This window comes from Actinia tenebrosa, unplaced genomic scaffold (assembly GCF_029948245.1).
Source record: "Actinia tenebrosa isolate PJP-AT-01 unplaced genomic scaffold, QUT_ActTen_1.0 PGA_scaffold1__47_contigs__length_23844297, whole genome shotgun sequence".
Classification (NCBI taxonomy): domain Eukaryota; kingdom Metazoa; phylum Cnidaria; class Anthozoa; order Actiniaria; family Actiniidae; genus Actinia; species Actinia tenebrosa.
In genome coordinates this window covers 11,855,985-11,871,405 of record NW_028292578.1, presented here as the reverse complement: position 1 = coordinate 11,871,405, position 15,421 = coordinate 11,855,985, and the positions used below count along the sequence as shown (strand labels likewise).

Below are 15,421 nucleotides of genomic sequence, written 5' to 3'. Positions count from 1 at the left end.
CGCAGACTTTTTCTCCAAGTGATTAAATGTATACATAAAATTTGGAGGATATTCAATTAAAAAAAAGTGTTTGCCAATTTTTTTGGGTTGGCTTGCTGAAGCTCGACCTTTGGATGAGATATCCTTGTCATCCTTGGCAAAACAGCTTTATCTAAAATACAGACGTCAGATCTAACGCATTGTGCGAGAAGTAATAAACATATTTCATTATAAAAACGTGGAGGTTCTCATTTGAAATTGTGAAAAAGGACTCGACATTGAACTACGAATTTTAGCGAATTTTTCAAACACCTTAAATAAGCATAATGAAGGCGAGTTATAATGGCCGTGACAGAAATTGTTGCCGTGTTGTGACTGCAAAAAAAGTGGTTTTCACCCATTTCGCTAAAACTTTTCCGTCTCCCCCAATCGTCTTGTTTCATCTCCTTATTTCCGTGACAACAATTTTTGTATTATGTCGTTATGTCTAAAACCAAACCTCGTATTAAATAAAAGCTCGATATAACAGAAAGTCCACGATATAACAATGAACTAACGTCATAGCTGAGCCATGTGATGAGGTCACCAAGTTCACAGACGCTTCAAGGTGTGACACTCTCCAAGAGTTGGCGGTTTTTGGAATGTCATAGAAAATATTTTTTTCAAAGCAATTAGAGATTACCCAGCTTTGAAATTCATACTGTCCAAAGAGGAATAAATTTTCTAAGGAATGGTATCAAAATTTTAAAATAAACTTGATAATTAAGGTAGTTTAACGTGGGTTAATTTTAGGAAATTTGATGAAAATTTTGTAAGAACGATTGTTTGCGCATGCTGTTTTTGGCGATGACCCCTTGCCGACTTAGTGGCGTAGTTTCCGGTAGATTGAAAAATCATATCAGGTTTCTTTAATTTCCTTGACTTTTTAATGCCGAAAAACTCCTTATTGCTGGCTCTTTTGAAGCTCTACAGGCTTACAGAGGGAATGGATAAAAACTAGGTTGATAAAAGAGACCGAAGTTGATAAATACTTCAGATAAAAGGTTTGTATTGTCAGTACATGCGCCTCTTTGTAGACTTCATATGTGGAAGAATTCACCAATCCCACTATAAATATGTGCTAATTCTCTCTTTAAAACCTTTAAAGACTGGATTTCTTTTCCCTATAAATGCAAACATGTTTAAATGAGCTTTTATGAACCTCCAGGGAGCTTAGAAGATACTATTTCATTCATTCGTCGGAGAAATAATCTTGTATAATGTAGCGTGATTCTCTATTGTTTTATAACTTCAGTGTACTAAAAATTTACGGAATAAGTAGAACTATGCGAAAGGTTTATTTATCCCTGAACTCAGCCTCAGCGGTTCCGAAGTACTTTTAAAAATTCGTAAGTCCATTATAACGTTTGTACGGCTCGAAATTCGCTTGTTATCTGTTGTGTTTTGGTGTTCAAATATTTGCCTTCTTTCAGCTTCACCCTTAGACCTTTCATGTTGAAAAATTACAGACTGCGGTTAATAAACCTTTCTTTCTTATCGAATAAATAGCTATATTAGTGCTTATTGGCAAAGATAACGTCTTTCTGGTCGTAAATTATTGTTTCATAAGAGTTTAAGAACCCAAGTCGTAGTTTAGTATTTATATTTATGGTAATTTTGATCAAATAATTCAAGTCTTTGTCAAGAATCGGTTATATTTTTATTTTGCTATTGCATTGTATTATTTAATGTAAGATTACGTAGTTCGGCTATTAAATTTCCAGAAATGTGTCCTGTGTTGTGTGTTATTTTGGACATTAGAGACAACATTTATTGTGTCGTTTGTACATAAGCTTAATTATTTCAACATTTCATTTTCGTTTTCAGCTGTGCAAGAACGTGAATATTCACAAAACCTGATCATTACATCATAGATCATTGACTTTTTCCACAACGGAAATACAATATATCAGAAAATCTTCGAGAACTATTAATATACTTAAAATTTAGTAAACGGTAAAAACCATGAACTGCCATCAAAAGAGGTCAGATTCTGTCTGGGAATTTTCATATCAAGACTTGTGGTTGGCAAAATGAATATTGGAAGTCAGCATGTTTTAAGGATTTTTCCAGGTCTCTTAAGTCCCACAGTACAATCTACGGCCATCTCCGTTGGAGAGTTTGTGACTTCGCAAGAAGCCATCCAAGTTTGCCTCTCCAAGCTTTCTATAAGTGAATGCTCGGAGAATTTTGAACTGGTTGAAGTCTGCTATCGAAATAGTGTATTGGAGCATGAATCAGAAAAGGTTTTACAGGATTCTGATTTTCCAATTCAGTTAATAAAAGATTGGGAGAATCTTACACCATCTGCAAGAACATCATATAGATTGTTTATCAGAGAAAAGAAGCCACCAGATTCTGTGGAAAGTAAGGTAGAACCACTACGGCAAAATTGGATGGACTGTCACGAAAGTATCAGAACGATGCCGAATTTTCAATTTGATTTAGAATCAAGGCTTGATGATGATGATTTGTGTGAACTGCCAAATCTGGATGAAGGGATGCTTCTCAAGCACTTGCAAGAAAGATTTGAGGAAGGACGAATTTACACTTACGTAGGAGAAATTCTCCTGTCAGTCAATCCATTTCGGTTTTTCCCCATATATAACCCTAAATTCATTACGGCATACAATAACAAAAATCTTGGTACATTGCCACCTCATATTTTTGCTATCGCCGATATTTCATTTCATCGTATGTTGAAAGAAAAAAAGAACCAATGTATTGTAATCAGTGGAGAAAGTGGTTCAGGGAAAACAGAGAGTACTAAACTTATTGTGCATCATCTGACTGCATTGAGTCAGAAGTCGCAAGCTACTACAATCGAGAAAACTGTCCTAGGGGTTGGTCCTGTCTTGGAGGTAAGTTCTGTTGGATTAGTTTTCCTCTTTAACTCTGCTGTAATGGGTTATAGACTCAAGCTCCAAAATATTCTTATTAATTATACATAACTGTTATTGCTTATACAGTTATATAGAGTGTTTGACAGATATTCGTCATTAATAGCTGTTATTCACTAGTTATTTTCTTACTAGTAAAGAAATAGAAATCGGGGGTGCGTGCTGTGTCCTGTTATAAAGCACGTGGGGGTTGGCAGAACACAAGAGAAGTGTTAGGAGAAGCGTGACGCGTAGCGGAGGCGAGGGGGAGTGATTTTCAACCTGAGGGGGGAAGGGTAGGTTGTTTTTCACAATGATTGCTTGCTATATCAGGGGCGCTTTTAAGATATAGTCATAATATACAAGGGACTGCATGTGCTTAAAACCAACACAATTGTGATTGTATCTTATTGAAGTCGTAATATAATCCACATATGGTGTAATTAAAGGGGTGTCATAAATCAAAACATTGTTATATCTATTACAAGGGATTTGCCAACTAACCCACAAATAATAACCCTTTTTGGCACATTCTAAGATTTAAACCATTAGAGTTGCAGTGATAAATCATATCCATTGTATCTATATTTCAATTTAGTGCATAAAAATTTTAAATAAAAAAAATGTCTTTGATTAGAAAAAACTTTTTAGATTGGAAAAAATTTAGTTCGAAAAAATTGAAAAGAATTCTTATGAAGTAAATAAGGAATATGCCAATTTACTGTAAATGATTGTAAGTTAATATTGTCATTTTTATAACGCTACATCCATGTTTGATTAAAATTTCCATCATTGTAATTTACGTATTTGTAGATCAAACTAGGCATTATGCATATATCATAATAATTGGCCAATAGGTGGGCGTAAGATGACAAACTATGTTTTGGTTGATCGTTATTTAAATTACCAACCTGATATCTATTGGACAATCTGATAAAGCAAAGTGACAAAAAGCTATTGTCAAAACGGTTGGCAGATTAACATCACAATGGCAACATTTTTAAATATTATGTCTAGTTATAGAAACCAACACCACTCTATTTTTCCATTCTATCATTCTGTTTCCTTGGAACTATACTTTTTTATTGTATTCTATTTTCCATCACATCCCATTCTTTTCCATGCCCTTCTATCCCATTCCATTCTATTCTGTTTCATTCTATTCCATTCTATTCCATTCTGTTATAATTTTTTCCTGTTCTGTTTCATTCTACTCCATTTCATACTCACCTATTATATTATTTCTTTATTCTATTTTTATAGAAATTGAATTTATGAGAAAAACTAGTGATCCAAGATGTCATCGAATCTCTGTAGTTATTTAATTTCTTTCGATTCTATTCTGTTTCATTCCATTTCCACAATATTCTATATTATATATATTTCCACATATTGCATAACTACACGTTAACTTGGGCCCATTTGGTTTATCATTACTTCTAATGTGGTTGACCATTAAAACCACATGTTTTTAATGTATTAAAAGCTAAAGCGAGATTCCTGTCTTTCAATTTGTTTGTAGCTGTATTTCACGGCACTTAAGATTCTGTCATCAAATATCTTAACTAGTTTTTTTGTTTTTATTTTTATGATTAATGTGTTAAAAAAATTCTACATGTGTCAGGTGTAGAAAATATCTATACTGTACCTCCTCTAAAGAGGGGGATTGGGATTTTCAAGGGGTGGGAGGGTCTGAGGAGGGTGTATCGTGTAGTTCCAGAAAATATCCATACCTCCCCCTCAGAGGGGTATTGGAATTTCCAAGGGGTGGGGAGGGTCTGAGGAGGGTATATTGTGTAGTTCCAGAAAATATCCATACCTCCCCCCACAGAGGAGGATTGGGATTTCCAAGGGGTGGGGAGGGTCTGAGGAGGGTATATTATGTAGTTCCAGAAAATATCCATACCTCCCCCCCACAGAGGAGGATTGGGATTTCCAAGGGGTGGGGAGGGTCTGAGGAGGGTATATTGTGTAGTTCCAGAAAATATCCATACCTCCCCCCCACAGAGGAGGATTGGAATTTCCAAGGGTTGGGGAGGGTCTGAGGAGGGTATATTGTGTAGTTCCAGAAAATATCCATACCTCCCCCCACAGAAGGGGATTGGGATTTCCAAGGGGTTGGGGGGGGGGGGGGGGGGTCTGAAGAGAGTACATGTATGTTGTGTAGTTTTACAATATGCCCATAACTCTGCCAAAGAGAGAGTATTTGGAATTGTAGTTGCTAAAATAAACAAAAGAGAAGGTTTAATAAATTTTAAACTTTGATTCCTTGCAGGCATTTGGCAATGCTAAGACTGCTTATAACAATAATTCCAGTCGTTTTGGGAAGTTTACACAAATAAAGTTCAGAGAAGATGGTGTCGTGTCAGGGTAAGTTAGAATAACTTGTTATATTATTCCCAGGAGTATTCAAGCAATCAATTACTTTAATATTTTGTAATAATAATAATAATAATAATAGTATATAATGGGTTTTCCTTCTTGTGTGTAGTGCTGAACTAAGGAAATATTTACTTGAGAAATCAAGGATTGTTTCTCAAGCTCCTGAAGAAAGGTTAGTTTCTTGTGTGATTTTTTGTTCACAACACCTTATAGTAATAACCTTCCAACACCCTACTGACACCTTACCAATAATGTAACCAACAATCTACCAACACCGTATTTGTAACCTAACAACAATCTACTGACACCCTACCAATAACCTACCATCAATCTACCAACATCCTATCTGTAACCTACCAACAATCTACTCTCACCCTACTAATAACCTACCAACACCTTACCAACAACCTACCAATAACCTACCAACACCCTACCAACAACCTACCAATAACCTACCAACACCCTACCAACAACCTACCAATAACCTACCAACAACCTACCAATAACCTACCAACACCCTACCAACAACCTACCAATAAACAGTAAACACATTACCTATAACCTACCTACAATCCATCAATAATCAATAACCTACCAATAATCAGTAACCACCAACACTCTACCAACTAATAATTTTCTTAAAATTTCCTCTACATGTGTTTTTTTTTAAATAGAAATTATCATGTGTTTTATTATCTATTGGCTGGAGCACCACCAGAGCTTAAGGAGGCACTGTACCTCGCAGATCCCCAGGATTATTACTATCTTAACCAGGTATTAACAATTATCCATACACCCCTCACCCCCTCCCCCACAGAGGAATTTGGAATTTTCGAGGGGTAGGGGGGTCAAAGAAAGAACAAAATTACAAAGTTTGTATGGAAGAAAATTGGAATTTCTGGGTGTGTGTATGAAGGGGGGGGAGGGGTCTGAAGGATAATTCCTTCTTGGGGGGGGGGGGGGGTTTGGATAATTTCTGGAACTACACATTTACATTTTGATTGGAATTTGGTGATTTGATGCTGTCAAAACACCAAAGTGTAAAAGTAAATGGAAGTTTCCCTTTCATTTGATAAATGTAGAGGGTGACTTACTGTACTATTGACAGAATTATAATCAAAATTGGAAACACATTCCACATGCCTTTCACCAAAACAATGCATTTTTTATCGGGGAATTGAACTCTATTTATGCAAAAACTGTGCAGAAAGTTTCTATTGTTTGGTACACCTTGTCACGTGAGTGAAAACTCTCTTCATTGTGTTTTTAGAGTAAATGTTATACCATAGAAGGAATAGATGAGTGTTATGAGTACCTGCGTCTCAAGCAATCAATGGACATGGTTGGGTTCAGCACTGATGTACAAGAGAGGTAAGTACACAGCGGATTGGCAGGACGGACAGACAGACAGTCAGTCAGTCAGTCTATTAGTCACTCATTTACAAGAATCTTCATTTTCTCATTCTTTCATTCATTCATTTTTCACACTGCAGGATATTCAAAGCATTGTCAGCAGTGCTTCACATTGGTAACATTCGATTTGTCCAAGTAAGTACAGTTAGTGTCCCTTACTTATGAAAAGAACCCCCAAACATTCTGTATCTAATGATCTATGCTATTGGTTGTCATAGAAACCAGGAGATGAGGAAACTGTCGAAGTCCAAAACATACATATATTGAAGATTATTTCAGATCTTCTGATGGTGAGTGAATCTCTAATTCAATGAAGAAGAAAAAAATTGAACTGTCCAATTTTTATCAGTACTCTGAAACCACGTCAGGGCTGATCTAAGTCAGGGCATGGCTAACTCACAGATCAAACCCTGAAACAACCTCTGGGTTGATCAAAGTCAGGGCATGGCTAACTCACAGATTGAACCCTGAAACAACCTCTGGGTTGATCTAAGTCAGGGCAGGGCTAACTCACAGATTGAACCCTGAAACAACCTCTGAGCTGATCTAAGTCAGGGCATGGATAACAGCCTCACAGATCAGACCCTGAAACAACCTCTGGGCTGATCTAAGTCAGGGCATGGCTAACTCACAGATCAAACCCTGAAACAACCTCTGAGCTGATCTAAGTCAGGGCATGGCTAACTCACAGATTGAACCCTGAAACAACCTCTGGGCTGATCTAAGTCAGGGTGTGGCTAACTCAATTAAAAAATTAAAATTACCATATAAATTCTAAAAAGCTGCCATTTTATTGCCATGAGGAGGTGGTAGGGGGGGGGGGGGGGGGGGTGCTCCCACATTAGATAGTTTTCCCATTCATCATTCACTAACCCTTTTCTATGTTGTGTGTTGTGGATCAGGTAACAGAAGAGAAGTTGATAGATGTCCTGACGACAAGAAAACAAGTCACAAGAGGAGAGCAGTTCATCGTACCATACAAGTATCAAGAGGTATGAAACTTTATAGTATGTATTATTATGAAAAGGCAATCTCTATGGGCATATGGGATGTATGCTCTGATTGGTTGAAATGTTTGACAAAGCATGTTTATATCAGAGGACAGAAAATGCACTCACACTCAGCTCAAATGTTTATTCTATTTTATAAAAGTAATATGCCTCATGTTTTTGTCTCTATTGCTCTCAGCATGTTTATATCACAGTATATAGACACATACAGTACTCCATTTCAAATTTATATTTGTTAAACCAGAGGCTGAGACTTGACCCTTCTATTTCGTATATTTCCAGGCCTTAGCAACAAGGGATGCTATGGCTAAAGCTCTCTACGGTGCATTATTTGACTGGATTGTACTGCAAGTCAACCATGTGTTGGTGATTAAACAGCAACGTCACAAAGAGGTAAGCAAACATGCCACATGTATGCCTGATGTAAGGAGTGGATTCTGAGGGGCCCTGAGTCTACCTGCTTCCATCCCAACAATCTGTGGTGCATCGTGGATAGGCATTTGAGTTGATAAGCTGATGGTGGGACAAATAGTTAGTCTTGTATATCCTTAGTGTCGCTACCCAAATTCTCCTCATACCCTTTCCTTCAACCACTAAAATGCCTACTCTCCCCCCAAAAAACACTGCCCAATCTCCACTCAACTAGACCTTATCTGCACCACCATTCACCACAACCACCTTGTCTCTTTCCCACCACTACCCTAATTTACCATTGTACCCCCACCATCTCCACCCAAATTTACCATTCTGCCACCTGAACACCACTACCCAAATTACCATTCTGGTACCCAATTACCTCTACCCAAATTTACCATTCTGCCACCTGACACCACTACCCAAATATTACCATTCTGGTACCCAATTACTTCTACCCAAATTTATCATTCTTCCACCCAGCCATCACTACCCAAATTTAACATACCTCACATACCTCTGTTATCAACATTTAAGATGTTGTCTTTGTCTTGTCTTGTAGTGGTGTTCCATTGGTGTTTTAGATATCTTTGGATTTGAGGATTTTCTGTACAACAGCTTTGAGCAGTTGTGCATTAATTTTGCCAATGAGAAGTTGCAGTACTACTTCAACCAACATATTTTTAGGCTGGAACAAGTAAGAAAGTTAGCCATCAATACCACAAGAACCACCACCATTACTACCATCATTCATCATCATCATCATCATCTCTTGTCGCTGTCATCATCATCATTATCAGAATCACCATCATCATCATCATTATCGTTATCATCACCATCACATTTTCATCATCATTTTTTTTACAATCCATCATCTTTTTCATCATTGGCATCATCACCTGCCAGCAGTACCATTAACATCATCATCGTTGTCATAATCATTTATGATGCATTACAGTCTAAAATTTAAAAAAATGTCCAAAGTATAAGGTGAGTCATAAGTTTCAATTTCCGGGTTTCTCTAAGTTCTTTATTGTTTTTCAAAGGATGAATACAACAGTGAAGGCATCCTTTGGAGGAATGTTGAGTTTGTTGATAACTATGGCTGTATAGAGTTGATCTCTGGTCGTCCTACAGGAATCATGCCTCTGATTGATGAGGAGAGCAGGTAAGTTTTGTCTCTGTTTGTTTGTCTGTCCTCTGTGTCTCTCATAATGTCTTTCCATGTCTATCTTTCTCTGTCTGTCTGTTTGTTTTTCTCTCTGTCCGTCTGTGTGTATCAGACTTTCTGTATGGCTTTTTCTTTCTCTGCTTGTCTCACTGTCTGTCTGTCCTGGCTCACTTCTTCCTTTCATTCAAAACTTTTCTTCCAGTTTTCCTGGTGCAACCAAGTTCTCTCTCCTCAACAAGATAAACAAGACTCATTCAGCGAACCAATACTATGAGCTCTCACTCATAAATCCTTCATTCATGGTCAAGCACTACGCAGGGAATGTTGAATATCAGATTACTGTAATTATCAATAATTATTATACTTTAGTATAGATCTGTGTTTTGATTGGTTATGAGCAAGGTGGCCAGTGTGCTATCCCCGGGGGGGAGGGGGGTACTCCCCTATATTTGCTATATAGGTATGTGCTACCAAACAGGGTATGGTTTTCAGCGATTCTACTCTGGAACAGGGTATATAAAATCACGCTCACTCTGGAATAGGGCATATGAAATCACACTCTCTCCTCTCTGGAACAGGGTATCTATTTTCACAATACCGGAACAGAGTATGGTTTTCAGCAATCTTGCTCTGGAATAGGGTATGAATTTCAGCGATTTTACTCTGGAACAGGGTCAGGGTTCAGAGGGCTCAGCGGCACATCCCTACCCTAAACGGACAAGAGTACCCCCCCAGGGCGCTATCGCACATCACACAGAAACTTTTTGCCACCCTGATTGTTGCATGTTAAGTGTTTTAAATATGAAAATAATGTTGGTGCTAGTGGAGCAAATATTGTAGATATGACATGTAAATCATGTCAACTTGTATCCTCTATTCCCCCACAGGGCTTTCTAGACAAGAACAGAGATTTAATGAGACCAGATATACTCAGCATACTAAAGAGCAGTAATCTAAAGTTCATCCGGGAACTTATTGGTAAGTCATGTGATTTAAGTGTCAATCATGTATCTCTAGCTCCATCCACAGTATTGACCAAAACTAGGGCATTGGGGTTCCTGTGGTAAAAATAGGACTGGACACATTATGGTAGTAATATTCCATTTTACAGTTCGGTTCAGTGACCATGAATAATAGTTCCATGCCAAGGCTGGAGTTGCTGCGCATGATAAACTATAGTTTTGCTATGCGCGGAAACTCCAACCTCAACTTGGAACTATTATTCATGGTCACTGAACACAACTGTAAAGTGGAATATTTTCATGTTTTACATCGGAATGCAGCTCAATTTGGAGAACATAACAATAGGTTTCCAATTCTCCGGAAATTCTTTTGTTTTGTTTTCCAAATTTAGCTCCTTTGACGTCACATGCAAGGGGGCTATGGCACTCCACTTGGACATAAATTTATAACCCATATTACCCTCCCCAGTTTCCCCTCTTTCAGTTTTCCCACAAGAAACCCATCCAAGAGAGCAATAGTAATGGTATATATTTTGTTGGCTGTGTTCGTAGGTGCTGACCCAATGGCGGTATATCGCTGGTCAGTTCTGAGGGCATTCTTCAAGGCTGTACATGCCTTCATTGTGTCTGGGAGAATGTTCAGAACAAGTGAGTATATAGGTTTTGCACCATCACGTGTTGACAGCCATGACAGGAGGCACAACAATAGAGCCGTTTTCCCCTGGGAAACTGAATTCTTTCTCATGTAATTAAAATTAGACCAGATTCAATTTTTGTTCCTGCCTCCTGTCATGGCTGCCATCATGTGATGGTGAAAAGCCTCTGTAGACTGTACTATACTCTTGAGTATTGTTTCATTCTTTATTGCGAACATTTGAGATCATGAGATTTGAGATAAATACTCATGATTTGTTCATTTCTTTTTTTCCTTCCTTCTTTCTTACAATCTAAAAAAATGTAACTGATTTTGCTTGATATCTGTCACCATTTTAGATGGAAAAGCAAGCGAGAGAACAGCAGCTCGAAGAAGGAAGGTACCATGATTTACTCTTTTCATTAGTGTTAAAGATATGTTAAAGAATGTGAAGATATCAACAAAAATCCTAATTCGTATTGGTGCAATGTTTTCCCATTTCAGACCATATGTCATCCCCTAGAGTATGATTTCTTTGTTTAACGGATGTGCATTATAAGACACATGAATATGGATACATCTCAAACAAAAAATCTCATTCTTTAGAGAATGACATGTGGCCTTCTTAAGCATGAGCTCTGCAGCAAAGGGCATGCAAGGTGGAGCTGGGGAAACTTAAGAAGACTTGAGTGCGCTTGTGCTAGGCCACAGTTGATGATTTTCAACGCTGTCCAATTATCACCCACCAACATAGTTCAGATCATTTCATTAACATACTTGTTCGTACTTTTCAGGCTTCTTCCAAATCATTCAGGTGAGGTTACATCAGCCAATGGGCAACACTCTTAACTGGTCCATGTAGTTTAAAAGTACCCTCACGTTGATGGTACTCACTCTTCATTTCTTTATGCTCCATCAATAATAATTTCTTGTGAAGAGTTTAATTTCTTCCTTTTCTTCAGGGTTCTCCTTTTACCTCCACTTTTTCATAAAATCACAGGTGTGTCTAGGGGGATCCAGTGCCTGACCCATCCCCCCTTAGGATTTTCTTGCCATAAAGATCACGAGTGGGTCCAGGGGGATCCAGTGCCTGACCCAACCCCCCTTAGGATTTCCTTGCCATAAAGATCACGGGTGTGTCCAGGGGGATCCAGTGCCTGACCCAACCCCCCTTATATTTCCTTGACATAAAGATCACGGGTGTGTCCATGGGGATCCAGTGCCTGACCCAACCCCCCTTATATTTCCTTGACATAAAGATCACGGGTGTGTCCATGGGGATCCAGTGCCTAACCCAACCCCCCTTAGGATTTCCTTGCCATAAAGATCATGGGTGTGTCCAGGGGGATCCAAGAGTGCCTGACCCCACCCCAAGATTCCATTTCTAATTTTATTTTTCTATGAAAAAGTAAGAACTATGCACTCAATGATTCCCCTTGTCTAACAGGATGAAGTTACTTAATGAAGAAGAACAGACCATTCCTTATGGCGAATCAGCGTCTCTCTTCAGGAAAGCTTCCAAAGTCATACGGTATGTACAATGTATTATGGGCTTTTCAATTAATAAAGTGACTAACGCCTTCTTAGATTCCTCCATAATCTCCCTCGGCCATTGGACGCCGAGTCTGGGATAAAAGGCTGGGAAGAGTTTGGATGTTTTTCCTTAAAGTTACCCCATAGTATCCCATGGTTCTTTGCATTGAGGAGTATTGTCTTGAGTGTTAATCACCTGGTTCTGTTTGTAGGAGAATACAAAGTAACAAGTCAGCATCTCCTTCAAAGGTAAGACCTCTAGTTGCTGACGAAATGCAGCTGGCCTTATTGCGGTTTTGCTGCTGCTACTGCTGCTGCTGTTGTTGTTGTTGCTGTTGTTACTGCTGTTGTTGTTGCTGTTGTTGTTGCTGTCGTTGCTGCTGTTGCTGCTGTTGTTCTTGCTGCTGTTGTTGCTGTTGTTTCTGCTGTTCTTTCTGTAGCCCCTTCTGTTGCTGTTGCTGTTGGTAGTGATGATATTGTTGCTGCTGCTGCTGCTGCCTTTGCTGTTGCGGCTGTTGCTGCTGCTCCTACCGTTTCTGTGTCAATAGGTTGAGGATGTTGCTGTTGATGTTATACCTACCTCTGCCATTGTCGTTGCTGTCGTCTTTGTTTCGAGTGTTGTTGCTGTAGTTGTTATCATTGCTCAAAATTGTCTTCAATGCCAGGCTAACGTGAAAAAGCAAAAGCAGTTAAAGATTTTCTCAATTGGATTTGTGCCATTTCTTTTGTATTTTCATGTTAGCATCGCATCCTAGATAACTCTAAGAGGGATCTATAGATATTGCGATCCTATTCCAAGAACTCCTAGTAATGTAGATTGTCATACACCGAATCAAATTATGACGACCAATTTGAATAACTATTTTTCTGCACTGACCAGCGACTGACTAGCCTCTCATACATATGAAAACGCTTTTATGTTTCCATATGAACACAAGGCTAGTCAGTCGCTGGTCAGTGTAGAACAATAGTTATTCAAATTGGTCGCCATATTTCGATTAGGTGTATAGTAGTAATACTATAGCTTATCGTTGCGTGTTTTGTTTTCTCTAGAACTTCGTGTCCAAGATTCGTCAAGGCCTGGAGACCAAACGTGATATGTCAATGCGCACGTATGACTATATGTACAAGACCCAGCGAGGTAAAGCAGCACCCAAGAACCCTCCTACAGTCAGCGCTCAGTTCCAGGTACGATATAATGATTGTTTGATATTATGGCTTTTATAGAGTTACACGCACGCGCGGAACTGTGCAATTTACCGTCGCGACAAAAACAGGGATTTGGGTGGATGTCAATCAAACCGTTTCCATGACATCGCTGGAAAACACAGATGGAATGTCATGGAAACGCCTTGATTGATGTTCACTAAAACCTACTTCGTCAGGGAACGGTCATCATTTATCCCCTAGGGGGTAGGATGAATTAGGGGGATCTCATGTTACTGTTTTAGACAGTTTTTATTTCCTTTTCCTAACATTAGCTCTAATCTCGCTCTCAAACTCTTTAACCTTACTCTCGCTAAAACACGCTTTGTTAGTCATATCTATTTCATTGGTCGTTGTCTTCATGCTAAAGTCATTCCTGTTGGTTTTCGTGTTAAGTTTCATGCTTCTAATTTTGGTGTCAACTCTACTCAGTATTTTTCCGATGTTTCTTCTGCTTGTTCCACTTTCTCTCGCTCTGTCATGCGTTCCACTATTCGTAGTATGTGCTGTAAACGTGATGCCCTCACTCTTGATACTGCTGCTTGCCTCAGAGACTTGTCTAATGTCTGTCCGGCAGTGTTAGTTTCCTCCATTCGTAATCACATTCTTACTCTTAACCGCCGTTTGTACCAGTCTTTGTTTGTTACTAAGCGTAATAAGTTTGTGTCTCTTGTTGGTTTTGATCCTTTTACACATGTTGAACATAGCAATCACAATGTCTTCAGTCATTCCGTTGTCACCATTCCCGAAGATTTACCTCTTTCTGATTCTGAAATTTCAGTTCTTAGCAAGGGTTTGAACTTCGTTCCTCTTGCTAAGAAATCTGATGAATTTCAGGTCAAGAAAGACTCTGAATCTTTTTTTCGCCGTACTCGCCTTAAAGCTTTTTTCTCCGACTCTTCTAACTCTAACTGTGAACGTGATGTCTTTGAGCGCCTTTGTCCTCGTAAGTCTAACTGGGTCCCTCCCGAGGGACAATTTTCTTCTCTTGATCTTTTTGTCAATAAGTGTCGCCGTGATATTTCTAATGTCAATCTTAACCGTAAACTCAGTTATTCTAATCTTTCTAAGGACGAGTGGTTGGCTTTACGTCAATTACGCAATCGTTCTGACATTGTTATTAAGCCCGCTGACAAAGGCGGTGCAGTAGTTGTCTGGCGTTCTGACCTGTATAAACAGGAGGCTTTACGTCAACTCTCTGATACTAATTTTTATTGTGAAGTGGATAAGGATCTTACCCCTGACAATCAAAAATTAGTTAAAGACACTGTTAACTCTTTCATTTCTGATGGCTCTTTACCCTCCACTGCTAAAAACCTTTTTGTTATTACTCCTCGTACTTCTCACGTCTATTTTCTTCCTAAGATTCACAAAGCTAACAACCCTGGTCGTCCTATTGTTTCTGCTTGTAGTTGTCCCACCGAACTCATCTCTAGCTATCTAGATTCTCTCATGTTGCCTATTGTTCAGTCTTTACCTACTTATATTAAGGATACTAATCACGCTCTTAGTATTTTTAATGATTTTCGCTTTCCTGATAACTCTTCTAAGCTTTTGTTTACTATGGATGTCAAATCTTTGTATACTGTTATTCCTAATGATGAGGGCCTTCGTGCTCTTCAGCATTTTTTCGATCTTCGTCCTGTCCTCGAGCCCAGCACTCCCACTTTGTTACGCTTAGCTGAACTTGTTCTTACTCTTAATTGTTTTTCTTTCGGTGATCGGTATTATCGGCAGGTAAACGGTGTTGCTATGGGTACTAAGATGGGCCCTAGTTATGCCAATTTGTTTGTTGGTTA

The 15,421-nt window shown here is 38.7% G+C and overlaps 1 protein-coding gene across 1 annotated transcript in view; it reads left to right on the top strand.

Annotated features, from left to right (window-relative positions):
• Positions 1-854: 854 nt before the first annotated feature.
• Positions 855-15,421, top strand: part of LOC116304838 (unconventional myosin-IXb) — a 39,258-nt gene continuing 24,691 nt past the window's right edge. The window contains exons 1-20 of the mRNA XM_089032218.1: positions 855-1,022; positions 1,846-2,879; positions 5,173-5,267; positions 5,389-5,451; positions 5,954-6,053; positions 6,550-6,650; positions 6,773-6,827; positions 6,911-6,982; positions 7,595-7,684; positions 7,985-8,095; positions 8,679-8,813; positions 9,163-9,284; positions 9,490-9,628; positions 10,175-10,265; positions 10,802-10,897; positions 11,243-11,283; positions 11,678-11,697; positions 12,331-12,414; positions 12,629-12,665; positions 13,470-13,604. Coding sequence (XP_088888344.1) covers positions 2,052-2,879; positions 5,173-5,267; positions 5,389-5,451; positions 5,954-6,053; positions 6,550-6,650; positions 6,773-6,827; positions 6,911-6,982; positions 7,595-7,684; positions 7,985-8,095; positions 8,679-8,813; positions 9,163-9,284; positions 9,490-9,628; positions 10,175-10,265; positions 10,802-10,897; positions 11,243-11,283; positions 11,678-11,697; positions 12,331-12,414; positions 12,629-12,665; positions 13,470-13,604 — 2,415 coding nt within the window. The 5' untranslated portion in view covers positions 855-1,022; positions 1,846-2,051. The remainder of the gene's footprint in view (positions 1,023-1,845; positions 2,880-5,172; positions 5,268-5,388; positions 5,452-5,953; positions 6,054-6,549; positions 6,651-6,772; positions 6,828-6,910; positions 6,983-7,594; positions 7,685-7,984; positions 8,096-8,678; positions 8,814-9,162; positions 9,285-9,489; positions 9,629-10,174; positions 10,266-10,801; positions 10,898-11,242; positions 11,284-11,677; positions 11,698-12,330; positions 12,415-12,628; positions 12,666-13,469; positions 13,605-15,421) is intronic.